At 44.9% G+C, this 27,601-nt stretch overlaps 1 protein-coding gene across 1 annotated transcript; it reads left to right on the forward strand.

The window, feature by feature from the left end:
• On the forward strand, positions 1-27,390 carry LOC144249799 (alpha-1,3-mannosyl-glycoprotein 4-beta-N-acetylglucosaminyltransferase A-like). Its single transcript, XM_077791984.1, has 9 exons — positions 1-95; positions 201-394; positions 2,776-2,854; positions 3,474-3,540; positions 6,159-6,193; positions 8,420-8,510; positions 10,227-10,364; positions 11,935-12,052; positions 26,888-27,390. The coding sequence occupies exons 2-8, from the start codon at positions 213-215 to the stop codon at positions 11,943-11,945; spliced, it is 603 nt and encodes a 200-aa protein (XP_077648110.1). The 5' UTR covers positions 1-95; positions 201-212; the 3' UTR covers positions 11,946-12,052; positions 26,888-27,390.
• The last annotated feature ends 211 nt before the right edge of the window (positions 27,391-27,601 follow it).

Raw genomic sequence — 27,601 nt, forward strand, 5'->3', positions numbered from 1 at the left:
GACAGAAAGCAAACCTACGCATTCGCTTCAGACCGTCCCTTTTCCAACACGTTGGTCTGCATTCATCACTGTCGGGAAAAATTCAGAAACTCACGGTGAGTGATTTGATTGGATTTTCTCATGATGTACCATTTGTAGTTCAGTGTATAGCTGGTAATTTTCTGCATGTGTTGTTTAATGGCGTATCTCTTTCCTGCTAGGATAAAGATTACATGAAACCATTACTTCTCAAGATCCATGTCAACCCTCCTGCCGAGGTGTCTACTTCCTTGAAGGTTTACCAAGGACACACACTGGAAAAAACGTACATGGGGGAGGATTTCTTCTGGGCCATCACCCCAATAGCTGGAGACTACATCTTGTTCAAATTTGATAAGCCAGTCAATGTCGAAAGGTCAGTGACTGTTTCTTGTTTTTGATGCAATGAGTGCTTTTTGAAAATTGGAAGCTGGACATTTTGGGCATAATGTTAGGAGACTGGGTCTTCTTTAAACCTTTGGCTTGGGCAGCTTCCTGCAGTGTGGCTCCTTCAGGGAGGGGAGCTGCTCCCCATCCGGTGGCAGTCTGGTTCTCTGGTTTGTTTTATTGACACCGGTGGAGGGAAGGCACTCCCTGATAGGGTGGCCCCACTAGACCTGTGCTGATGCTGACTGGCTGGCTGGGGCAGGTGAGCCTTGTCCCTGTTTCCTGTGCCGTTGCCTGGCGTGCCACCCCTAAGTGGCCTTGGAGCCCTGTGGCATGGCCTGGTGAGTGCGGAAGCCAGCTCCTGCTCAGCCTTTGCAGCACTCTTCCGTGTTTGGGTCTGAAGGTTATCTTGCCGGGCTGTGCTTCTCCTCATCCTTAGGCCGACAGCAGCCTTTGGAGGACTTTTGCTTCTGATCCTGGTGGTGTTTCCAGGTTGCTGGCTTCTCTGGCTCTGAGTCTAGAACATATTAGTTGAAAGAAAACCTACCGTCCAGCCTGTTGTTCCCTGAACCCCCGATCCCTCACGGGCTGATCTTCTCGCTGCCCTGGTCTTCTCGAGTCTGACAGACAGAGTCCAGGGCTTCAGTTGGGTTTAGAGGGAGGAAGAGGGAAGCTACCTGCATCTCGCCTTTCCAAGTGGAAGTCCCAGCGAGCAATTTGCTTTTGAAATCAGGAAAAGAAAAAAAGTTATTTTATGTATTGTGTTTTTATATATACATCTATGTTTTCTATATATAATATACTATTTAGCAAATGAAAAAGTGTCCATCAAAAATCTGATAAAGAAATTACATATTGGAGGTTAAATTTCTTTACAGCCAGTATTTTTGCAATAACCCTCTGTCAGGTAATTTTGACCTTACAGTTATTTGTGGTTGAGAGGATAATATAACGTAGTGACACAGTTCTTCTGGAATTGTGGTGATAGGAATTTCCTACTGTGTGTGGAGCCCACCCATCCTAGGACAGAGAAAAGGAACCACTCCCTGATCCCTGCAGTGCATTATTTGCTAAGGGGGTGGGGAGTTGTAGTTGTCATTATAGAAATGATGCATTATAAAAATACTTCCAGATTGCATATGTGTTCCTTATTAAAAAATTTAAAAGTGTGAAGAGTCAGAAAAAAAAAAATCCCTACCCCAAAGCCACCGTCATGGCTGGGTTGGCACGTTGTTTTTCTTGGTACTCCTGCTTTGGGTCAAAGTCCATGGGTAATTTTTGATTTGTATGTTTTTCTGTTCCGGTCTGTCCTGAGCATTTCAGTGACCACTTAACACCCCATCGATTCCTTCATCCATTGCTAAACTTCTAGTTGGTTTGGAGTTGTTCCACAGTGAATTGTCACCTGGTGAGCATCTCTGACTCAGTCTAAGCTCCAGATCACATTCACGTGCTCTTAATGTGGCTGCCCTCGCCCCAGCTTGGGCCTGTTGAGCAGATAGTGAAGGGTCTGTAGTTGTATGATCAGTGTTCCAAGTCAAGGTGCCTTCTGGAAAAGCAGCCCCACCTGCAGCCCCAGCAACGTGGGATGCCCAGGTGGAAGGATCACTTAAACCCAGGAGTTCATTCTGGACAACAGAGACTGACACTCTCTCTCTCTCTCTCTCTCTCTCTCTCTCTCTCTCACACACACACACACACACACACACACACACACACACACACAGGTCTTTCTTTTGGGAAAATGATAGGTATAATTCTGTGTGTAGTTTAAATATCAGTTGTCATCACAGGTGATTTTTGCTTACAAATACCCTTTTGTCAATCCTGTCATCACCTGTAACTTACACCTGGCTGATTATTTTTAACACTCAGGTGCTTTCTTGCTGGTTCTCATAAACTCCTTGAAATAGTGGAAGGTGGGAATATGTGTAGTAGGTGGAAGAAACTCAGAAAACTAGTGAAAGTTACTCAAGGGATCAGATCTCTGTGACTGCTAAGCCTAAACTTTTAATCAGTCACTCTAACTAACCCTAAGTTAGGTTTGTATTGAGATATACTTCCTGCTTCCTATCTGGTCCCATTTCTCCCACACTTACAAATACCCACTATTTAGTTCTGAGAATGTCATACTCACACCAAGTGTGTGTTAGGTTTATCTCAGTATGTCGTGTAATTCATGATTTTTCAAATGTTTGAAATAGTGACACATGATGTTCAGGGTTTGGAAGAAGCTCTTTTTAGTTTCATTCTCCTAATACTAAAATTATTTGTATTGGCTACAATTAGTCTTTGAACTTGCCGTGACTAGCACTTTTCGTATGAAAACTTTCTCGAATAACCAACACACATTCTTCTGTCGCATTTCAGTTATCTCTTCCACAGTGGCAACCAGGAGCACCCAGGAGATATTCTGCTCAACACAACTGTTGAAGTTTTGCCACTTAAGGTACAACAATTCCTTCCTCTCTCCCTTTCCGAGGAATTAATCCCTGTAGCCTTGGTGTGAGGCTGTTCTTGTTAATGAGATAAAAGAACATCTCATGGTCTGTAGGACTCCAGTGGGGGGTGATCTAAAATTGTCTTGAAATATTAAGCCCCGGCATATTGGCCCATGTCCTCATTCACAGAGCCTTCATTTTGTTTTCTGTTGGAAAATAATGTGGACATTTGTTCTAGGGAAAAAAAAGACTGTTTACTTCAGTGTTTATTTGGAGTTTCTATTTTGAGTCTCCAGATACCACTGGGCATTTAAGTACCTGTTGGTGAATATACAAAATCAATTTATTTTTCTGTTAGAAATACCTGGTTTCTTTCAAGTCAACACACGTTCTTGACTGCTGTACAAGATTTAGTGTCTAATTTTCCAGCCATCAATATTTTATATCCAGATTCAGATGATGGGTAAACAAAGCACCTTTACTGACCAGTTTTTTGGTGACTGACACTGCTCTCTGGAGAGAGCTGCACCCCAAGTGCCACTTGAGTTTGTGAAGACATTGTCATGACTCACGTCTGTTTTCAATAGAAGCAATTACTTGTAAATTAATACTTTGGTTTTATTTCAGAGAGAAGGTTTGGAAATAAGCAAAGAAACCAAAGACAAACGATTAGAAGATGGCTATTTCAGAATAGGTAATACCTACTTTAGTACAATGTCTTTTATTTTTCTGAACCTATTCCTAAAGTAATTTCAAACTCTTATTAGCTGTTAAGCAACTTGAGATGGCGATTACCAGTGTGGGTTTGGCATCCAAGGCACCTTCACTGCCCCCCACGGGCCATGTCATTGCTGGTCCTCACTGACAGCAAGTCTGCGGCCACTGCCTCTTGCCCTTTGCCTCTTATTGGTCGAACTCTGTTACTGAGCCTCAGGTCTGTGTGGAGATGGCCAGAGACATTGGGCAGCCATCGCCACCTGTTCTGAGCACCTGTAACACCGGCATTTCTTCACTGGCCATTGCCGTCCTTGTTATCTGGTGGCTGAACTTCTCCTTTGGAGTCATGCTCTACACCCCCTCTCCCTACCTGAGAGCCCCAAGTTGCCCCATCTGTGAGGATGCCCGTGCCCTCTGTGTCTATCTCAGAGCTGGGGCTGTGTTGGTCACCTCCGTGATGGTCCTGACAGCAGTGTGGACCTTGGCAGAATCTTCAGTGACTTTCCCCTGTCAGTCCTTAGCCCCCATCCCCCTTCACTTCTTGTCTCCTTCCTCTTAGGCTTTGTATCTCCAAACCCGAGGCTGCTGTTCCTCCAGTCGGTGCCTCCTGCCCTATGTGCAGCCGTGTGGCTGTTTCCTCTGTCTCAACTGATCCTCTGTGGTTTCTCCTCCTGATGAATGCCTCCTCACTTCTGTTAGTTTTCTGTAGCTATGACAAAACACCTGTGGAAATCACCTTAGAAAGAGAACATTTTTGTTTGACTCACAGTTTTGTAGGTTTCCCTCCATGGTTGGTTGGCCTATTGCTTTAGGGCCTATGGTGGAGGCATTAGTCATGGTGGGAGTGTGTGACGGAGAAGCAGGGAGAGAGATTGGGAAATGATGGCTGTCCCAATGTCCCCTTCAGGGGCACGCTCCCTGTGACCTAACTTCCTTCTACTAAGCCCTACCAACTAACGGCCCACTACGGGGTGGCCTCAGTCTCGGTCCCCCGGACCCTGGTCCCAATGGAGGTAGTGGAGGCCTGGTTTGCTTGCCTTTGGGTAGAGGACGTGTCGTCCTACAGTGTTTCTGAAAATAATTTTATTGTTTACTTGTCTGTTTAGATTACCCTTTTTGAAAAAAGAATTTGACCTCTTTGACTAACTTTCCACATTGTCATCCCAGTTGCATTTGTGGGACACTAGAGGCCTGTAACCAGGAAGTGTTCCTCCAACAGGATGGAAAGCCCTGGGTCCCAGTGCCTTAGCAGGTGCCTTAGACATGGTGGTGTGCATTATAGATCTGTAGGGCACAGTGTTTCCCAAACACGTGGCCTCAGGCTTGGAGTGCTGTTTAACAGCAGAGTTGAGAGACCCCAGAGAGCTGTCACTAAGCCTTCGTAAAAGCAAACATGAAACAAAAACTGACGACACTTAGGCTGAATTAGAAAACAAAGCCTCCCCCTCCCCCAAAAGGCAAATTCACCTGAAAATCTTGCTCTTGCCAGTGAGTGGGAGAGGAGGAAGCAAACAGGAGTTTGGCTCAAAGTAGAGGAACGGTTGGGCTGGAGAGGATGGGGCGAGCGTGCAGGAGGGTGGAGGTCTGGGAGGGAGAGGACCTGCCCACGAGCCAAGTCCCCAGTAACCAGACCCAGAGTTTAGACAGACAGGCTGCTGTTAGCCAGCAGGGGCAGGGTGCAGGTTTGGGTGAGCCTGTGCAATGCGGGTGGAAAGGCGGGGAGGTCACCTGGTATCTGGTAGCTTTGGTCAGGAGTCATCAAGCCAGATAGTGGCATTGGTGAACATGGCCACCAGAATATTTCTTGATGAGAAGGTGGCACTTGGCACTGGCTTCACCAGTGGGTGGGACCCGGGCAGTGTCCAGGAAAGAAGATTGACTTTTGAGCTGACCGCTTTCAAAGCCGACTGCTGGGTACAGAAGCTTTTATTCTGCTCTCCTATTTTATTATGTAATTGAGATTTTCTGTAATAAGTAAAAGCAAGAGAATTGGGGAGTGTTTGAAACAGCTGTGGTGGTGAGCAGAGGCTGAATTAAGAGAACTGAAAGCTGAGGAGCCAGGAGTTCCCAAGTGGGTCAGACCCCCAGTTGAGAGTGGTGAGCGTAGGCCAGGCTCTGATCTCTCCCGGCAGCACCAGCAGGCCACTTGTGACCAGACAGCTGCCTGGGTTCTGGCCTGGAGAGGGCGGTAGAGACAAAAGTGTAGGGATTGAGGACGTTGGCGAGATCTATGAGGAGTGAGGGACTTCGGTGTCTTTGAGGGACTTTGGTGAGAGAGGCTGTGAAGACCCCAGGAGACCAGATGGGAAAGCAGCGATGAAGGCTCTGGAGGTGTCGGCGCTCCAGGAACCTGTGCCTCGGGAGCCGGCGGCAGGGAGCTGGAGAGGGGGAGGCTGCGGTCAGAGAGCCGTGGCTGAGCTCGTGAAGTCAGGCCAGGCAGTCCCCGTGGATGATGGGAACTGGGGCGCAGCCTGGAGAGCGGCACCAGAGAGCTCAGGTTCTTCCCATTAGAAGTCTGATGGCACCTGGGAAAGGCTGTCACACGTGAGCAGCTTGGATGCTCTTATCTGTATGCTTTTTCTTCTCTCCTTGTAGAGACCTATGAGGACTTTGATACCAGGATACTCGAGGTAGGCCTGCCGAGCTCAACTCCCAGGGTCCTCTGGAGAGGTTGCCGGGGTGGGGTGGGCAGGAGGAGCTGAGCAAAGCTGTGGTCACAGTGATCTCTCGGACACAGACTCAAGTTCAGGGAGGAATTAACACAATTTGAAGTTCAGTTCCTTCATGTTGGTGGTCCCCACTGCTGCCTTGGTTTTTAGGGGACTATGAAATTGAGGTTTGTGAGGGGCAAATTCAGGAGCAGAATTTGGAGATTATGTTAAGTTCCTTCTTCCTGGAGCTAGAGTGTGCTATCTGGTGGCCTCTTGTGGAGCTGTACACCAGTTGTATCTAGGACACAATCAGAGAACAGGTTGGGAGGAGTAGGGGCAGGGGCAGAAAGCCTCAGGTTATGGCCAGTGTCCAGTTTGACTAGGGCAGTGGTCTCTGGGCTGCTCACAGATCCTGTATCAGGTGTACTTGAACCACCCTTCCAGGGTGGTTCTCTAATGGCCAGTGTTCCTTTGAGCTGGCACTGTGCATTTAATCAGTGTTTAATAATGTGGAGAACAGAGCCGGGCGCGGTGGTGCACAGCTGAAATCCCAGTGGTTTGGGAGGCTAAGGCGGGAGGATGGTGCGTTCAACAGCCTCAGCAAAAGCAAGGCCCTAAGCAACTCAGTGAGACCCTGTCTCTAAATAATATACAAAAAAGGGATGGGATGTGGCTCAGTGGTCATGTGCCCCTGAGTTCAATTCCTGGTACCTCCCCAAATTGTGGAATAATTTATATATCAAATTTTGACAAAGCCTCTCTGAATAAGTATATTATTTCTTCAATGTCAGTTATATTATGGAATGCTGAGGGCCATTGCCAAGTAGGAATGACGCATCGAAATTTCCTTGCCAGCGTACCCCATGTTAAATGGAAATTCGCTGTGACATTGCATGTGTCTTTGAGAAAGGTGACCCTGCTCAAGGACCAGGGTGGATCCAGGTTTAAGGTGTATATCCTGCAGGTTTTAGGAAGTATCCCGGTTTAAGATAATTTGGGTTTAAGGTGTTCCCGGTTTAAGACAATCTGGGTTTTAGGGATGTTCCTGTTGCCTGAGTTCCCGTTGAGTTCTCTTGGAATTGAGAAAGTAATTTGGGACGTGAATTGTGCGGGCAGAACTTGGATTTCCCGAGAACGTGTGTAGAGGCCGGTGTGAGTTGGGGAATAAAAAATTGCTGTTTGAATCTACAAAGTGTGAGTGGCTCGTGATCTAGTGCCCAGCCAAGACTGCGGCAATGGAATTTTTAAAATATGTTTACAAGTATTTTATGTTGGCATCCCATTGTGTGTTATTCCCCCCACCCCAATTCTAGAGATTGAACCCAGGGCTTTGTGCATGCTAGGCAAGCACTCTGCCACCAAACCACATCCCCAGCCCATTTTACTTTTTATTTTGAGAAGGGTCTCGCTAAGTTGCCCAGGCTGGCCTTGACCTTGCCTTCTTCCTGCTTCAGTCTCCTGAGTCACATGGATTACAGGCGTGTGCCCCTACATACACCCCAGTTCATAGCTTTTGAAAGTTAATCCCACTGAAAGAGTCTTTCATATGTAGGTTGTTTCCTATAAGATCATTCAAAAGTGTAGACTCAGCCTCCCTTTTCCTTAAACTTCTTCCTAGGAAGGAAAGGGGACAACTGTCATTTAAGCAGTTTAGTTAATAGTTTCGTAATTCCTGTCCTTTAAAATAGGCTGAAAAAATGGGAGATTTTCCTGAAGTTTATAATAAATAGGTGTTTCCAAATTCTGTATTTTTGTTTAAGCCTGATCCTTAACATAGCAGTCCAGTCCTGCGAAGTTTTTTCCTTACGTTGCATTTCATCATATCTAAGATATTTTAGTACCTTTGATACTGGAATTTGTCTTATAATCAGTGTTAAACTATTTCAAAGTTTAATCCACAGTGTTTTCTTTCCTGTGTACATTTATTAAGATGGGGTATATTGAGTTGTGTAGTTATAAGTTCCTTTAAAGATTATCTTAGTTAACTCTCCTAATAACCCAATGAAATAGGAAGAGAAAGTCTTATTTCCATTGTGTTCCCGAAATGCTCCAGAGGGAGGGTTTGTTTGGGAAGTTTGCTTTTGTGCCTACAGACTGGAGGTGCTGGGTCCTGCACAAGCCTTGTGTAGCTGAGCCAGCAGGTCCTCGTCCTCTACCTCAGAGTTTTCTTCAGCTGTCCTATTGATGAAGCATTTTGTCTTTTAGGTAAGAAATGTTTTCAATATGACAGCCAAAGAGGGAAGGAAGAGATCAGTCCGTGTCCTGGTGGCTGTGGGGAATGGGCAGGGAGCTGCAGGTGAGTAGGGTGACGCTGGACACAAAGAGGCCTGGCTGCCCGGCTGGAAGCCAGGGCCCTGCTGCTAGTCTCACTTTTTCTACTAATAGAGCCGTCTTGAGGTCTGGGCTCACAAACCTGGTGGTAAACCACGAAGCTTCTCAGAGAAAGAAAGAAAAGCTCTTAAGCCCTACATCTGAGGACTGGGTATTTTAACGGGCTTAAGACACTATTGTATTGTGCATAATAGTGAAAAATTAGAACAAGTTCAATCGGGCCTAGTTACAGGATAGCTGTCCAATATAATATTCTTTTTTTTAATATCTATTTTTAGTTATAGGTGGACACAATATCTTTATTTTTTATGTGGTGCTAAGGATCAAACCCAGTGCCTCACGAATGCCAGGCGAGTGCTCTCCCTCTGAGCCACAACCACAGGCCTCCAAAGTAATATTCTATAGCCATTAAAAAATTGTGAAAAATTACTTACACAATAAGTAATTTTTGTTAAAAATTTGTCATGTAATCATGATTTTTTTTAAAGTCATTTATATGCAAGGAAAAAACTAGAAGACTATACACTGATAAGTGTTCACTTGGGTTAGCAGGTTTGTCAACCATTTAAATTTTCTTCTTTAGATTTTTAAAGTTTCCCTACTGAACATCTTGTTTTTGAAATGTGTTCACATAGAACTGAAAAACTGTTAGTTGCTTCCTTTTGAAAATTTCTGGTTTTGCCCTCAGAGGTCTTCTGTTAGCATAAGCAGATTTCTGGTATTGGTTTCATAGTGTTCCAGTGTGTGCATAGACATGATTTTTGACCCAATCCCTATTGTTTCCACATTTGTATCATTTATTAAAAACAACAACAATAACATTGACCTTTTTGTACGTGGAGTTCGTTGAACTTTTGGAAATATAGAAATAGGAGAAATGTCTTGAAATTGCTGCCGCACTAGGTGTAAATGTCAAGTATGGCCAGATCTCCTCCTCAAAGTTTGCATCAGTTTATGTCCCTCTGTCCCACCCATCCTTGCCCTGAGTAGTATCGGACTTTACTGATTGTCAGTATGATCCCTGAAACGTCTCTCCTAGTTTATACCTGTACTTTCTAAGTTAGGAGAGTGCCGCGCCATTTTGCGTGTTCATTGGCCGTTGCGCTTTCATTTGGACATCTGTCAGTTCAGGTGCTTTGCCTATTTTTTTAATTGGGTGGTTTTCTTGTCTTTATTGATTGGGATTAGCTTCTTGTAAGTTAAGGACATGAGCCCTTTTTGTCTATCAGATATTTTGACTTAGTTTTGAATTTTTTTCCACATCGAAGCTTTAAAATCCACAGAAGTTTTAAACCTTAACATAGCACACATTGAGTCTTGTTCTTCTGAACAGTTTCACTTGAAGGTCTTTCCTCATCTGCCCACGGCCCAGCTGCATACAGCAGAGGGCGCCATTTGCCCAGAGCAGCCCAGGAGCTTGGGCTGGGTAATGCAGGGCAGAAACCCTGGCTGTACAGAGCTTTCTTGAGACTGGGACATCCACTGAGTGAAGCAACTGTAACCTCTCTAATGAGGATGGGCATTTAGCTGGCTATCAGCCAAAAATTGGTTTAAACAACAATTGTCCTTAAATATGATTCTCAAAAGATTAGAATTTTTAGTGACTTTAGTGACAGTTATTTGGTGCTGGCAGCTCCACAGCCAGGGACATCTAACTTGGTTTTGTTTCATCTCTCTGTAGGCCCTTTGTCACTGCGGGGAGCCAGAGACAGCAGACACTTCACCAGCTTGAGCCATGCGCTGCAGACACAGTGCTATATCTCTCCTTCCAGTAGCTGGTCAGGCCAGCAGTGCAGACCCTACAGCTTCTTCACTAAATGTATGTAGACTGGCACACACTTCCACCTCCTGCAACAGGAAAGTAGGGGTGCTTTCCTGACTTGATTTTTAAAGAATTAACATTTTAGTGATTGTTAAACTAAAAATGCATGATCTTGTTCAAGTAGTACCTAGAATTATCTCACATGCCAGACCTGTATTTGGAGAGCCGCTGGTTTACTTGGAGCCCCTTATTTGGGGCACCTGAGGACTAAAGGTATTGAATTGTGCCCCAGATACCCTGCTGATTTAGAGTCACACCAAGAAGCACACACTGTTTTTAGCTGGGCCTTAGCTGAGGAGATAGGACATCTCATTTTGAAAAGTTCAAGAGACATCACTACTCACGCTTCCTCTTTGGGATAGTGTTTGAAAGTGTGATCTGGACTAAATTAGCTTGTCAGGCAATCAATGGAGATGGAGTTCACAGTTTAGCAGTAGGTTAAATTTTGGATAACCAAGGCAATTCATGATCATTCTAGAATGTTCAGCAGATATAGAAAAATCAGAAGGGATTAGCTGCCAAGTGATCTGCTTCTCCAACAATGGACTGCCACTCTTTTCACACAGCACCATGTCCTGTGCTTCCCCGGGCTGTGTGGTGACCATGGAATTTTCCACTGTGAAGATGTGGATCATTTTAGCGTGGAAGTCTCGTGGTACTCGTGGTACCTGGATTAGTGGCATAGTGACACAGATATGAATGTCAGGTCAAGGGGCTGGAGTACCACAGGCTTGGTTGTACCTGTGGATTTAGGTGCAAGGAGAAGAGAGGTGGCTGGGCCTGCTGGTCTCTCCCCCTCATGCCCACAGCCTCATTTTTTTCTGAGTTGACTTTGACCCTTAGAGGAGTATTTTAGACCCAGAGGCCTTGGGAATTTTATTTCTGATCATCTTTTCCCTGCTCGAAAAAGGCTCTTCTCCAACTCTTCTTGTTCGAGCGTGCCCCTCATCCTCGCACACCTGCACTGTTGACCCACATCTGCCTCTGACTCTCCACCAGCCCTCCTTGTCCTCAGTTATGTGGACTTATGAGGTGGCTGCTCGTGAGTCCTGCTGAGCTGGGCTACAGTGGGAGACCTCTGTGGAAGCCAGTGTGCTTTGCTATTTCAGGAGTGTGAGGATGGCCTTAGGCCTGAGCTTAAGCGACCCCATTTTAAAAACTTCAGTTTGAAACCTGCAGTCTCACCTGGCATGCCTAAGGGAGCCCTCCAGGATGGCCTCAGACACAATCAAGTCACTTCTCCCCATCCTGAGAAACAGAGAGAAGCCTCTGTCAGGCTGTTCTCCCCTGAAAAGAGGGAAAGACGAGAAAATCAGGGAGGGCCCACCAGACCAGATGTTTTAACCCCAGGGTGAATGTTGTCACTGAGAAATCTGGTGGTAACTGATAAGGATTGAAAGGGGGGTCAAAAGTCCCCAAATTTAGTATAAATAATAGAGCAAATGAACAGACATTCAGCCAGCCAAAACAAGGATGCACCCAAGCTGGAGTGTCTGATGAGGACCTGGACTGACATCTCATCACTTGTCATCTTGTGCCTGATCCTTACCGCTCTCCAACTCTACAGCCACATCTTGACCCTGGTGAGAGCCGCAACTTCTCCCTGTGACCCTCTCCTCAGCCGGCCGTCAGCTCCATTCCAGGAGAAGCCTGCCTTGGTTCCTGACCTGATCACCGCGGTCTGAGTGAGTGTGTATGTCTGCTGGACATAAAGCCTAAGGCTTGAGACTTTTGAACTTAGCCTGCAGAGGGAATGTCTGTCATTAGCCTGTCATGATTAAGTGTGTTTGCAGTGCTTAGAATTAATCTAGAATAGTTTGCTGTGAATTGATTATGTCTATTACAGTGCATAGCATGAAGGATGGTCGTCTTCTTGATTAAGAACCTATAGAGTGAAATTTTATTGAGTGATTCTAGTGAATAAAGCATTGAAAAGGGCAGAAGTGAAGGGACATTCTTTATTTCTCCCCCTTGACTGCATATGTTGCAACTTTGCCCCTAGGACAATGAGGAAATGGCTTTTGAAATTCTAGATCTCCAAGACACAGAAACTCATGGGTTTTCAAAACTTACTGAAGAGGATGTAACCTTGTACTTGTTGAAACTGTGCCCTGTTGTAGAGTCCTCACTTAAATGCCATGGGTCCCATTTAGTAAGTGGTGTAACTTGCATGATTAAGAAAGAACTTGGGTTGGGGCTGTGGCTCAGTGGTAGAGCATTGGTCCAGCTTGCACAAGGCCCCGAGTTCAATCCCCAGCACTGCAAAAAATAGAAAGAGTTCAGTCTATTAGCGTGGATGCTACAATGGATTGTGCATGCGGTGTGTGTGCACATGCACACATCTGTTTCAAACATGAACTTCACTCACATAAGTGTAATTAACAGGTGTATAAGTTAACCTCATTGTCCCTCCAGAAAGTGTCAGAAAGAGTTGAAATAATAGTAAATCTAAGTAGCCTTTGAAGTTCAATAGTCTTTACTTGAAATTAAAATAGTAAAATGCATGTTAATAAAGAACTTAATTCAACGGGTAGACATTAAAAAATCATAGTTGTGAATAATATTTATGAATGTAGGAAAATATTCACAGTGTAACAGTCAAATAAAATTGAGCCACTGCAGGACCTATATAAAGAAAACAAAAGCAATACAATAAAAAAATTGCTGATAAACGTAAAGATTAAAAAAACAAAAATATTATCACTTAAATTGATAAATTGAATAATAATACAATGAATAATAATACAAAATTTCAGTTTTATCTTGTGAATCATAAGTTCCATAGAATTTTATTGCCTCTTTTTAATTTAAATGAATGATTAAAACTGTTACCTTGTGGGGCACCTTGGTGCAGCCTGTAATCCCAGGGGGTCCGGGAGCAGAGTCAGGAGGATTTTGAGTTCAAAGCCAGCCTCAGCAAAAGTGAGGCTCTAAGCAACTCAGTGAGACCCTGTCTCTAAATAAAATAAAAAATAGGGCTGGGGATGTGGCTCAGTGGTTTGAGGGTCCGTGAGTTCAGTCCCCATTACCCTAAAAAAAAAAAAAATAAAAGTGAACAATCAATATATCAAATTTGTGACAAAGCCTCTCTGAATATGTATATTGTTTCTTAAATATCAGTTATATCATGGAATTTAAAGTATGTTTAGAAGCATTTTATGTTGGCATCCCATTGTGTATTATTCCCCCCCTCCCCCCAGCCAACACAATGTATTGAACTCAGGGCCTTGTGCATGCTGGGCAAGCACTCTGCCACTGAGCCACATCCCCAGCCATTCTTATTTTTTTATTTTGAGAAGGGTCTTGCTAAGTTACCCAGGCTGTCCTTGAACTTGCCCTCCTCCTGCCTCAGCCTCCCCCACTGCACCCAGCCCAGTTCATAGCTTTGGAAAGTTGATCCCATTGAAAGAGTCTTTCATATGTTGGTTGTTTCCTATTAGATCATCCACAAGAATGGACTCAGCCTCCCTTTTCCTTCAACGCCATTTCCTAAGAAAGGGGCCACCATGAGCCAGAGTCAGCTAGCTTTGAAGCAATTTAGTTGATACTTTTATAGTTCCTGGCCTTTAAAAGAGGCCGAAAAAATTGGAGATTTCCCTGAAGTTCATAATCAGCAGGTATTTCCAAAGTTTGTATCCTCATTTCAGCCTCATCCTTAAGGTAGCGAGCCAGTCCGGCCAAGTAACTTCTTATGTTGTATTTCACCATTTCTAAGACACTTTAGTGTCTCTGACCCTGGAATGTGTCTTACAGTCAGCGTTAAACTATTTCAAAGTTCAACCCACAGTGTTTTCTTTCCTGTGGTACATTGATTACGATGGGGTATATTGAGGTATATAGTTACAAATTCTTTTCAAGGTGATCTCAGTTAACTCTCCTAATAACCTTGTGAAATAGGAGGAGAAAGTCTTATTTCCATGCTGTTCTTGAGGAAATGCTCCGGAGGGAGGTTTCATTTGGGGAGTTTGCTTCTGTGCCTACAGACTGGAGGTGCTGGGCCCCTCACCAAGCCTGTGTGGCTGAGCCAGCAGGTCCTCGTCCTCTACCTCAGAGTTTTCTTTAGCTATTCTATTGGTGAGCCATTTTGTCTTTTAGGTAAGAAATGTATTTAATATGACAGCCAAAGAGGGAAGGAAGAGATGGGTCCGTGTCCTGGTGGCTGTGGGGGATGGGCAGGGAGCTGCAGGTGAGTGGGGTGACTCTGGACATGGAGGTGGTGGTGTGCAGAGGCTTGGCTGCCCCGCTGGGAGCCCGGGGCCCTGCTGCTGGCCTACTTTCCCCCTCACTGAGCGTCTAGAGGTCTGGGCTCAGAAACCTTGTGGTAAACCACAAGGCTTCTCAGGGTAAAAAAAGAAGAGCTCCAAGACCTACATCTGAGGACAGTGGGTATTTAAAAGGGTTAAGTCACCGTTGTATTGTGTATAATAGTGAAAAATTAGAAGAGCAAGTCCAATCTGGCCCAGTTACAAAAACAGGATAGCTGTCCAATGTAATATTCTCTAGCTTGTGAAAAATCACTTACATAATTACTGTGTCAGTAACTAATGTGTCAGTAATGTTGATTTTTTTAAAGTCATTTGTATGTTAAGAAAAATTTAGAACACTATACACTGTTAAGTGTTTATGTGGATTAGTAGGTTTGCCAGTCATTTAAATTTTCTTCTTTAGACTTTTGTTTAAAGTTTCCCTAGTGAACATCTAGTTTGTGATATATATTCAAATAGAACAGAAAAACCATCAGTTGCTTCATAGTGACACTTTCAAAGCAAAAGTAATACACATGATAGTGCGTTGGTGTAAGAAATCATGGTTAGCAGTTACTGTTGTCTCTTTCCAAAAATATCTTTTCAGTAATTTTGTGTCCAGTTATCACCCTTAACCTTGTAAAAAGCTTCACCAAGACATCATGTTACAGCCGTGAGTTCGCACCTTGCCCTTCTTGCTTGGTTTTGCCCTCAGTGATCCTGGGTTAGCACAGCAGATTCCCCTCTGTTCCGGTACTGGTTGCCTAGTGTCCCCGAGTATGCACAGACCTGATTTTTGTTACCTGCTCCCTATTGCTGAATATTTTTGTTTGCAAATTTGTATCATTTACTTAAAAAAACTGAACTTTTTGTACATAGATTGTTGAACTTTTGCAAGTATAGCAATAGGGGAAATGTCTTGAAATTGCTTGAAATATCTTGAAATTGCTGCTGCACTAGGTGTAAATGTCAAACATTGCCAGATCACCTCCTCAAAGGTTGCAGCAGTTTATGTCCCTCTGTGCCACCCCATCCTTGCCCTGTGTATTCTCAGACTTTACTGATTGTCATCTGGTCCCTGAGACATCTCTCCTAGTTTCACCTGCGCTTTCTAAGTTAGGAGAGTGCGGACTCCATTTTCATGTTCATTGACCATTGCGCTTTCACTTTGGACATCTGTCAGTTCGGGTGTTTTGCCCATTTTTTAATTGGGTGGTTTATTTTCTTTTTTGATTGGGATAAGCTTCTTGTCAGTTAAGGACATGAGCCTTCTGTCTATCAGATATTTTGACTTTGTTCTTAATTTTTTTTTCACACTAAAGTTTTAAAATCCACACAAGTTTTAAACCTTAATATAGCAAATTTATCAGTCCTAGATCACTTCTGGCTTGTGTTTTGCTTAGAAAGCCTCCTTTTGAAGGTTATATATTTCCCTAACTGATGGCAGCAAATAATGGAAGCATTTTTGCAACTTGTGATGAACCTCATTTCTTGGGATTCAGCATTTACAAATTGAAAAATTGTTGGTTTTATTTTCCTGGTTCATTAAAATCTAAATTCCACTCAGAAGTTCCATTGATATCATAGTTTTACTCTATAGCAATGTATTTTTTCCCCATCTGTCTGGGCATTTGAATCTTTCCACAAGTGTCCAAAACCATTTGCCTCTTGTAAATATAGAGCATACTTAATTTTAAAAATTGAGTATATATATCATTATATTAGAGATTTATATAGATAATGTTATGCGTCTAAACTTGGGTTTCGTAAATACATCCAAATGTAATGTCTCCAGATTGCCTCAGAACAGGTGAGCAGGTCTCTGGCTTTCTTCATGGCTGGTTGTGCATGCAGGTGTTCTGTGGGCAGTTGGAGGGAGAAGTGCGTGAAATGTTGTAGGAGCCCAAACTGGGAGCTGGGGAGAGGCACAGGCTGGGCCAGTTCTTTCGCTTTTCATAGTTTGGATTTTTCTTTGATGCTTTTGCTATTGGTTAGGCCATCATGTGGGTGAATTTTTTTCCTTGTTGTCACTCAGTAGATGATGATGAGCTCTGTGTTAGCCACCGGGGCACCACAGGCAGACAGTCACATGTCCCAGAACCCTCTCCTGGTCCTTGTGCTCAGAGCCTGTGTATCTCGTGAGACTCCGTTCAGACCCCCACTGTTGGTCAGACCCATGGCCACTCACTAGAATCATGAGATGGCTGTGAGCAACACTAAGGAACAGTCAGTGTGCATGTGATGTTGGTACTGTGGCTACCTGTTGTAAGTCTTTATCCTTTAGAAGTATATAGAAAAAATTTGCACAAGTAAAATTTCTTTTCTTATTTCTTTTTTTATTATTATTTTTATTTGTTCTACTTAGTTGTACATGATAGCAGAATGCATTTCAATTCACCGTACCAAAAACGGAGTGCAACATTTCAATTTTCTGGTTGTACACGTTGTAGAGAGGCACCATTTGTGCAGTCATATATGTACCTAGGGTAATGATGTCCATCTGATTTCACCATCTTTGCTAGCCCCCATAAGCCTTCCCCACTCTCCCCTTTTGCCCAATCCCATGAACTTCATGTTCAAGTCTAAAGTTGGCTAGGATGACTCGGTGGCATTGCAATCTCCTGAAGGTCCTTCTTGGATGCATACACAAAGAGAGAGCGAGGGATTAAGGGGCAGGAAGGAAACACAACTTTTTCAAACACTGAGATCTGGAGTCCAGCTCCTGCCATGTAGTCAGTGAATGAATGGATAATAGTTGTTTTTACAGGACCATGTGACTGGGGCTGCTCGGCTTCCTGTGGGCCCTCAGCATCCCCATCTATAAAGCAAGGGCACAGACCAAGGGTGCTGTCAGCTTTCTGTTGCTGTGACAAAGCATCTGAGAGAATCCCCTTAAAAGGAAACAGGGTTTCTTTGGGCTCATGGCTGTATAGGTCTCAGTCCATGGGATTTTAGCCCTGTTGCTTTGGGCCTGTGGCAGCACAGTAGGACATCCTGGCAGCTAGAGCTTGTGACAGAGGAGGCTGCTCACCTCTGGGAAGTGGGGTGGGGGTAGGGGGTAGGGGTAGGACTGGGCTGGGTCCCAATATCCCCTCAAGGTCACACCCCTAATGACCTCATTCCGTCCACTAGGCCCCACCTCCTAAAGGTTCCATTATGTCCCAAGGGCCACAGGCTGGTGACCAAGCCTTTAGCACATGGGCAATGGGGACATTTGACATCCAAACCACAATACCAAGTGATCATTAGCTGGGGGCTAACCCCTGGTCACCAGGCCAAGCCTCCCCACAGCCCAGGCCTGGGGAGATTGACTGCATTCTGCAGGACACCCACTGCAGGCAGCTGCCTCAGCCAACATGGAAGTCCTTAACAGAGTCTCTTTTTTGGGGGGTGGGGGAGGTACCGGTGTTTAGTCTCAGTGGTGCTTGACCACTGAGCCACATCCCCAGCCCAATTTTGTATTTTATTTAGAGTCAGGGTCTCGCTGAGTTGCTTAGTGCCTTGCCATTGCTGAAGCTGGTTTTGAAGTTTTGATCCTCCTGCCTCAGCCTCCCGAGGTGCAGGGATTACAGGAGTGCACCACTGCGTTGGCCAAGAGGCTCATTTTTGGCAGTGGGGTTTCCTTGGAGAGAAAGCTGACCCTGTCCTGGGGTCATCCCTGATTTGCCCACACAGCAGTGCTTTGTTACTTTTTCTTTTCTCTGGAGGGCAACTCAATTCATACCTAGTAAACATAGCCCCACAGGTTCTCTGATTAAGAATAGTGCAGAGCTGGGGGGCAGTGGTGCATGCCTGTAATCCCAGCAACGCTGGAGGCTGAGGCTAAGGCTGGAGGATGGCCTGTTTGAAGCCAACCTTAGCCATTTAGTGAGGCTCTGAGCAACTCAGTGAGACTCTGTCTCTAATGAAATATTTTAAAAAGGGCTGGGGATGTGGCTCAGTGGAAAAGCACCCCATGGTTCAACCCCTTGTACCAAAATACCAAGGGGGAGAGAGAGAGAGAGAGAAAGAAATAAGGGAAAACTCAGGCTAAGATCTTAACCCTGCAAACGCAGCTGGTAGAGAAAGGTGCTGACTGTAGGACTATGGGGATTTACCTCACCAAGTCTCAGTTAGCCAATGCTCTCCAAACCTGTCACCCTCAGGGCTGGGTGAGCTCCGTGGTAGAGCACTTGCCTAGCATGTGCAAGGCCCTGGGTTCAATGCCCAGTGCGGCAACAAAAAGGATTTCAAAACCCCATGTCATCCTCAGGTCCAGGGAGAGCAGTTAGGGCAGCTGTCTGCCCCTGAGACTGGGCCTGGGAGGACTCACTGGGAGGATGCCAGGGGCTCATCAAGGGTCCGGGGAATTGCCACCAGTGCGGCCAAGGTCACTCCTTGATGGCAAACTGAAACCTGTGAGCCATGTTTTCTGTGACTCTCAGGAATCCCTTCCATACCTCTGTCCTTAAAACAGGGAAGAGTAATAATGTCACTCAGTCCCTTTGTACTGCTGGGACCACAGTGGTCTTTAGAGGAGATCCCATGGCTGCCCTGGGTCACCCCTGCTTCACATCCCCTTGGTGACCAGTGGTCTCTTCCCACCTGAATGCTGTCCAGACCCGACTCCTGGGGGGCAAGCCTTCCCCTCCACTCTCCACCAGTGCTCACCAGCTGCCCTGGAGCACGGGAGGCTGTGACCCAGGCTTGGGGAGGGCTTCCCCCCTAGCCAGAGCCGTCCTGACAGCCCCAGGCTGCAGCCCCAGCCTGGAAGTGGCTGCCTGGAACAGAGCAGGAGGTTGCTCCCTGTGGCCCCTCTGGTCCCTCTCTTCCTCCTGTTGAAGAATCATGTGAGGAATGGCTTGTCCTTATCCCTGTGCAGAAGCTTCCAAAGAAACCACTTCAAAGTCCTGGAGCAGGGGAGGGGGTTGAAAGATTTGGAGATGGAGCCATCTGAGAAGAAATGGCAGAACTTCAGAGAATGAACAACAGGAGTTCCAAGCCTCTGTCGATGGAGTTTCTAGCAAAACAGGATGTTGTCTTGCAGGAGCCGGAACAAATGGCCCTGGAGTGTGCCTGAGATGCAGTGTCCTTTCTCAGGCCCTGCCTTTACTCAGGACCAAACAGAGTCACCCCCACCCCTCCCGGGAGAATGGGGCAGAGCAGGGGATTCGAGATGGTTCCGGAAAGTGCAGGGCTTTGCCCACACACATCTAATGACCTATGTGTTCCCAAGATGGTGCATGGCCAGGGCTTCCTAGTAGCAATAAAGAGGATACAGGCTCCAGGTGTGGGGGTGCACGCCTGTAATCCCAGGGACTTGGGAGGCTGAGGCAGGACTATAAGTTTGAGGCCAGTCTCGCAACTTAGTGAGTCCCTAAGCAAACTCGAGGCCCTGTCTCAAAATAAAAAATAAAACATGGGGACTGGGATGTGGCTCAGTAGTAAAGCCCCCCTGATTCCATCCCCAGAATGAATGAATGAATGAATAAACAAACAAACAAAAGAACACAGACAGTGAAGCCGTGGGGTCAAGCCCCAGAAGAGGAAAAAAAGATTGGGTCTCAGGAACCTTCAGCATGGAAGCCATGGGTTCTTAAAGCAGAGAGTCCCCCTTGCCCTGGCTCCGCAGGGAGAGCTGAACATGGCAGTGTGCACAGAGGCTAACACCCCCCACCCCACTAAGGCAGAGCTGGCACTAGAGGACCACATATGTCCATGTCCTCCTCAAGACCTTCCATAAACCTTCCATCACCAGCACAACGAGGGTGAGAATGAGTCACTGAGTCCCAATCTGGCTGTCTGCAAGCACCCTCTAAAAGCTTTTTAGAAAAGCAGAGTGCTTGTCCATCTCTGGGCAATGGGATAAAACTCTCTGGGGCTTGTATTATTTTGCCCAGGAAACACACACAAGAAATCTACATGTTGATCTCACGAATGCATCCAAAAGCCAAACCCCAAACACATTTGGCACTTGAAAGCATGCTGCAGCATTTCTACTTGGAAGCTGCGACAGTTGGACATTGCACCTTTTCTGGAGGAAGCCTCACTCTAATTTCTTTGGTGTGGAAGATACGTGTCAAGACACCAAGACGTGGAGACCCGTTAAAGGGCTGCTCATCGCTGGCCATCTCTCGGCCAGTGTGCGGTTTCTCCCTAGCCAGAATGTCCTGGACTCTAAACAGTGGCTCATTGGTCCCTGAGCAGGCTGCAGAGGGCTTTGGCTGGAATGCACAGCAGTCTCTGAGGGCCTGACAGGTGGGCATGGGGCATTTGGGGGGCTTGGTTCTACCCCTTAAGCAGAACCCACAGGTCTGCCATCGTCTGTCAGGACCTGAAGCTGCATCTTCCCACTAAGCAATAAGCAGGCACAGTCGCCAGGACTGATCAGACGTGGAAATTGTAGCCCCACCCTGAGGTTGCCTTCCAGAGAAGGGACCCTGCCTGGGCCACCAGGTCCTGGATATTCTTTCCATCTTTCTCCTAGAAAAAAAAAAATCATTGCATGAAGGGGTTCAAGTGACCAGAGGGCTGCCACAACAATGGCCGCATGACTGACTGGACAGAATTATGTTGGAGTCATTAGCTGGAGAATCAGCTTAGAAGAGGAAAACCTTGGAATCTCTCCAGGAGAAGCCTGAACATCTGATAGAAATCACACACATTCCTGAAAAAATCTGTAAACAAGGAGGAGGCAGGTACTTCCTCTGGGTAATAAATGGTGCTTTCCAGAGTACACTTGGGTTGCCTGGAAACCTCAGAACTTTCCTCCCACCCCAGGAGGGAGCAGGACATGTGTGCCTACTCATCAACACCTCTTTTCCATTGTGAGGGCTGACCCAACACTGCAGGCCCAGGAGGGACAGGACTTAGCAAAGCCATCTGCACTCCCCGGGATGTGATTGAGCATCTGGCTCATCCCAGAGGATGGTGACTGGCAGATGCAAGCCAGGCTCCGATGACGCATGGAGTACCATCAGGAGGCCAATGGCCAGTTAAAAGTGTATTGTAAAATAGCCTCCAATAAATAAATTTTTAAAATCATTAAAAAAAATAAAGAGGAAAAAAAAAAAGAGCTTCTAGTCCTGAAGTGCAAACTATTTCAGGGGCTTCCAGGCTAAGTGACAGAAGCAGGCATGGAAAGAAACCTGCCTGTGAGCTCACTCATTGAGAATATAATACAGTTACACCATGGAAGTAGAAAAAATTATTGTGACTGATATTTTAATAATGATGATTATTATGATGGCCTTTCATGCCGGGTGTGATAATTGACTGTGGACATTTTACAAATAATGTTGATCAAACGCTCCCTCTGGGCCATGCTCTGGGCCAGCCACTCTACCTGCCTTGCCTACCTGATCCTCACAGTGTCCCCAAGAAGCCAACACAACAAACCAGAAAGCACAATGTCCCTGCTAGCAAGTGCAGGACCTAAGTCTAGAACCCAGACACAGAGATCAACCAAATCAAAAGAAATATTTACTGGAATACTGGTAGAAATCTAGAAGAGGCTGTGGCCTAGAAATGGGGAGGGTTGGCTTCAATCCTCAAAACCCAAAGCTGTCAAGATGGTTCAATTGACCATCCACATTAGAAACTACTCTCCAACGAAATATGCCCCAAACATTGTCAAAACAGAGGGACCGATTGGGAGGAAATGGCAACCCAGTAGAACAGGAGGCTCGAGGAGAAACACAGATGAGGACTTTGCACGGGCCGAGGTCGCTGGAACACAGCTGGCAAGCAGATGATCACAAGTTCAAATGACGTATTTTATTTTATTCATTTATTTACAAAATCTAAGGATGTTGATAATATGTGCTGGGAAGGGGATAGGAAGATAAGCTTTTTTCATACACTTTGGAGGCACATTTAACATTATCCATGAAAATGCACGAATGCTATGCTGCCTACAACTCAGAAATTTAGGTCTTGGTACATGCCCTGGGAAGCTCCCAGAAGGAAATTCATTTCAATGTTGTGTTAAATTATAAGACATGTACAATGAAATGGCCATTGGCAGGAAGTCTGTGGCCACAGTGAATAAGGACCTGCAAGTTCTTAGGACCTGTGGGTGGAAAGAAGACCCTGGACCACGTGTTTCAGCTTGTGGGACACAGACAGAGCCCTGAACATAGGCTGGTCCAGCGGCACTGTGCATCTCTCCAGATCCACACAGAGTGGAAACCGCAGCCATCACTTGGCTTTAGGGACAGTAGCTGAGGTGATCCTCTCTTCTGGGAGGTAGGGGACCACGGGTGACTCCCTAACAAACAGATGACCAGAGCCACCTCTGGGGAGAGTCTGGGCCAGGGGTTGATGGGAGAAGAGGAATTTGACGTTCGTTCGTGGTGGCTGGATTTCTTTCCAGGAGAAAATCTGGTTTCTGCCATCATGTTTCCCCTTGGAGCTTTGGGCAAGCCCTCTTCCCACCCCTTTCCTCCATCTGCTCTCATGGGCTGAGTCTGTTCTCCCAGATTCACAGGTTGAAATCTTGAGCCCAGAGCCTCAGAATGGGAGCTATCTGGAGATAAAGCTTCTACGTCAAAGTGGGGTCACTGGGGAGCCACCCTCGTCCAGGATGCCTAGAGTCTTTATAAGGAGAAGGAATTGGTCACACAAGAGACACCAGGAGTGTGTGAGCACAGCGTATGACCCTGTGAACAGGTGGCAGGAAGGTGGCCATTGATGAGCCAAGGGGAGAGGCCTAGTTGTGAGCCACCCCTGAAGACTGAAAGCTTTTCCTCTGAGATGAGGAGTAGGATGAGGATGGCCACTTGTAATTCCCAGAGCCCTGGGAGTCCCTGATGGAGTCATTTGGCAAGGGGAAAGATCAAAGGCACGGTGCTGGGGCTGGAGCTCAGCAGTAGCGCACTTGCCTGGCATGCGTGAGGCACTGTGTTGGATTCTCGGCACCATATAAAAATAAATAAATACATAAAGGTCTATCAAGAACTAAAAAAAAAAAAAAAAATTAAAAAAACAAAAGCACATAAATTGGATAGAACAAATCAAATGGTCTTTAAGATGATAGGATCACACATCATCTAAAACTCTAAAGAGTACACACAAACACATAGTTGGTTTTATGAGAACTAATAAAAGAAGTTTCAAAGTGGCAGGATCCCGAGAAAACACACCAAAATTGTTTTAGTTAGCTTTTCCTTACTGTGACCAAAATACCTGACAAGACCGATTTAGAGGAGGAAAAGTTTATTTTGGCTCAGGATTTCAGAGGTTCAGTCCAGGTTGGCCGACTGCATAGCTCTGGGCGGGGGGTGAGGCAGAACATCATGGCAGAAGGGTGTGGCAGAGGAGAGCAGCTCAGGGCATGGCCACCAATAAGCAAAGAGAGCTCCACTAACCAGGGACAAAACAGAAACCTCAAAGTCATGACCCCAGAGTCCTACTTCCTCCAGCCACACCACACCTGCCTTTAGTTACCACCCAGTTAATCCATTTCAGTGTCTCAATCCACTGATTAGGTTACAACTCTCATAATCTAATCACCTTACCCCTACATTATCTCACATGTGAGCTTTTGAGGGATGCCACGTACCCAAACCATAACAAATTCACTGCATTTCTATGTACTACTACTAATTAATCTGAAAAGAAAATTATAAAGATAATACCATTTTCAATAACATCAACAAAAAATAAAATAGCACTTTGAAATTAACCAAGGAAGTGGAAGATGATAGTGTAATGATAATGATAAAGCACTGTTGAAAGATATTGAAGAACATATAAATTTGTGGAAGCATCCCATTTTCATGAATTGGAAGACTTAATATTATGATGTCAATACCACCCCAAATCTACAATTTGATCCCTAAAAAAATACAAATGACAGTTTAAAAAAAATTTTAGATGTTGATGGAACTTTATTTTATTCATTTATTTATATGTGGTGCTGAACTCAGTGCCTCGCACATGCTAGGCAAGTGCTCTACCACTGAGCCACAACCCTAGCCCACCAATGACAATTTTAAAAAATATTTTTTAAGTTGTCAATGGACATTTATTTATTTATATGTGATGCTGAGGAAAAAAAAATACAACCCAGTGCCTCTCACATGCTAGGTAATCACTCTACCACTGAGCTACAATCCCAGCTCCCAATGACAATTTTTGCAGAAAAAGAAAAACCCATCCTAAAATTCTTATGGAATATCAAGGGAATCCAAGTAGCCAATCCTATTATGAAAACGAGAAACAATTAGAAGGACTCAAACTCCCTGATTTCAAAACCTACTACAGAGCTAGCACAATCAAAACAGTGTGGTGTTGACAGAAAGAGATCAATGGGACAGAATAGAATGCCCAGAAGTAAGCCCTTGTGTATATGGTCAAATGACTCTTGATAAGGGACACAAGACCATTCAATGAGGAAAAGAACAGTCTTGTCAGCAAATCATTTTGGGGAAAACTGGACATACACATGCAAAAGAATGAAGTTGAACTCTTACCTAATACAACACCTACAAAAGAAAACATAGGGCAGTAGATTCAGGACACTGGAGTTAACAATGATTTTTTTTTTTTTTTGATAAAATGCCAAAAGCACAGGCAACTAGAAAAAAATAAATATATTGGACTTCATGAAAACTGAAGTTTTGCTCATAAAAAGATAACATCAATACAGTAAAAAGACAGTCCATTGGATGTGAAAAATAATGGCCAACCACATATTTTTTGCACCACCACACCAGGTGTGAAGTGTAATTCTTAGCAGTAGGCTGTGTATAAAATAGGATGCTGACTTTAAAAACCCCAATGTTATATAATGGTCATTAAGTATGCCTGCTGTTTTCTTAAGCAAGGCATTATCTTTTGATGTTTTCCATTATATATTATTTAAAAACCCCTCTATAACAAATACAGACTTCTTTTATGAGGGGTAGAATTAGAGACCCGGGGAAAATTATAACAGTGTATCAGAAGTAACCTATAAAATTACTAAAATTTGAGTATGCACCCTATCTCCCCTCTTTTGCCCTGGGGAAGAGATTTTGTTTCATTTGCCTTTGATGCTCCCAACACTAATTAGTTAAATGTAATCTGTGAATGGTGACAATCTTCACACACACACACACACACACACACACACACACACACACACACACACATACACCCCTACCTTCCCCACTCAAAGCTTCCTTAATCTCAGGCTACACATAAACAAGTAGCTAAATGACAGACTCTGGGAGGCCAAGGCCAGGTCTGTGCTGTATCCCGGAATGTTGAACAGTATCTGACACCTAGTAGGACCTCAACATCTCTCTGTCCAGTGTATATAGGACCAGAAATACCTGGCTCCCTGTAGAGCAGTGTGTTCAGTTGGAAGCACCATTTAAAAGTGAGATTTCCAATCCGTGAAACTACAGAAGGCCTGAGGGCTGATGGCTGGGGAAAATGTCCTATGAGAAAGGGTGAGGGTACAGATGTTTGCAGCTCACAGATGTGATGGTTTGTTAGTGTCCCTCAAAAGTTCCCTTGTGAGACAGTGCTAGTTAGGAGAGCCTTGACCTAATTAGTGCATTGAACCCCTGGTGGGGACTAACTGGGTGGTAACTGTAGGCAGTAGGGTGTGGCTGGAGGTGGTGGGTCTCTAGGGAAGGCCCCTGGGGTTGCTACTCTGTCCTGGTGAAGGGAGCTCTCTCTCTGCTTCCCGGGTGTGCCCTCCTGAGCTGCTTCCCTACTCCACGCCCTTCTGCAGTGATTTTTTTTATAATAATAATAATTATTATTATTATTGTTGTTATTTTGGTGTGTGCAGTGATGTTCTCAACTGTGAAAAGGTATTTAAAAATTGACTCAAATACGCCGCCCCCCACAGCAAGGAGAATGGCAGGTGCCTTTTCAGGGGTTAAGTGATTTTCAAAAGGGTGTCCCCAGAGTTTTTATTGAAAATCCCAATGTTTCCTGATGCATTTTGTTGTGGGAGGTATGCTTCCATTCTCCTGTGACCAGGGATTTGTCTTCAGCTTAGCAGTGAATGGGTTGGTCGCCTGTAAGGAATGTGAAGTAGCACGTGTTCTGACTGCTCAATGGACAGTTAGATCAGAACCTAGGACACGTGAGTGTGTAAAAGAGTACGTGTAAGAGGTTAGGGTTGCATGTTGCCTAATGCAAGTTATTGAGTTGAAGTTACATTTGTTAATTTTAAAATATGGAAGGAAGTATGGTGTTTGGTCCACTTGAGGATTCACTCAATAGAGTATCAGACTTTGTTTCTTTTTTGTGGCACTGTGGAGATGTGAATGAGAACAAGTTGGTGACATCTTTCAGGTGGAAGCATTGTCTGAGGACGCACTCATCAAGTTGGCCAGGAAGCCGTTTTGTGAAGCCCCTATTGATTCAGGCTTTTGATGATGAATTCATGGAGAGGGTAATTCTTCATGGACCTTTGCATTTGGTGAGTCACGGAACGTATCTGAGTAGATAATCATTCACCAACATGTCCACAATAATCTCACATATTATGCATAACAGGTCATGGCTGGGTAAATATTACCATTTCCTTTTTGCATTTAAGAAATCTAATAACGACATTATATTTTCTCCCTTTTTTGCCTTGAAGTATGTCAGTGTCTTGACCAAGCATGATTGTTGGTAGGTAGGTTAGCAAGAACTTGAACTCAGGGATTTTACTGTCATGTGTCAACCTATTGTTTTTCATTGATTTCTATTAATATATCCAGGTTGGCATCTATTATTTTTTTAGCTTTTGACTTTCGCAGCTGTGGGCATCTTGACAACCATCAACTCCCTGTAAGCACAGACAACTCTATAAGAACCTGTGGATAAATTTTCCTGTGCATGTCCCCTTGTGAAACTGCTTAAGCACCGCCTGGTTTACACACAGGTGGAATTTCTAGGTCAAAGTGTGCATGTTTACTTCTTTGACTAAGCACTGCCAGGTGGCTCTTCTGCATAGCTCTACCTGTGGCCAGGATTGTATTATCTAGCTTTCTAACTTTTGCATGTTGAGTAGATACATAG

This window comes from Urocitellus parryii, chromosome 12 (assembly GCF_045843805.1).
Source record: "Urocitellus parryii isolate mUroPar1 chromosome 12, mUroPar1.hap1, whole genome shotgun sequence".
In the NCBI taxonomy this organism is placed as follows: Eukaryota; Metazoa; Chordata; class Mammalia; order Rodentia; family Sciuridae; genus Urocitellus; species Urocitellus parryii.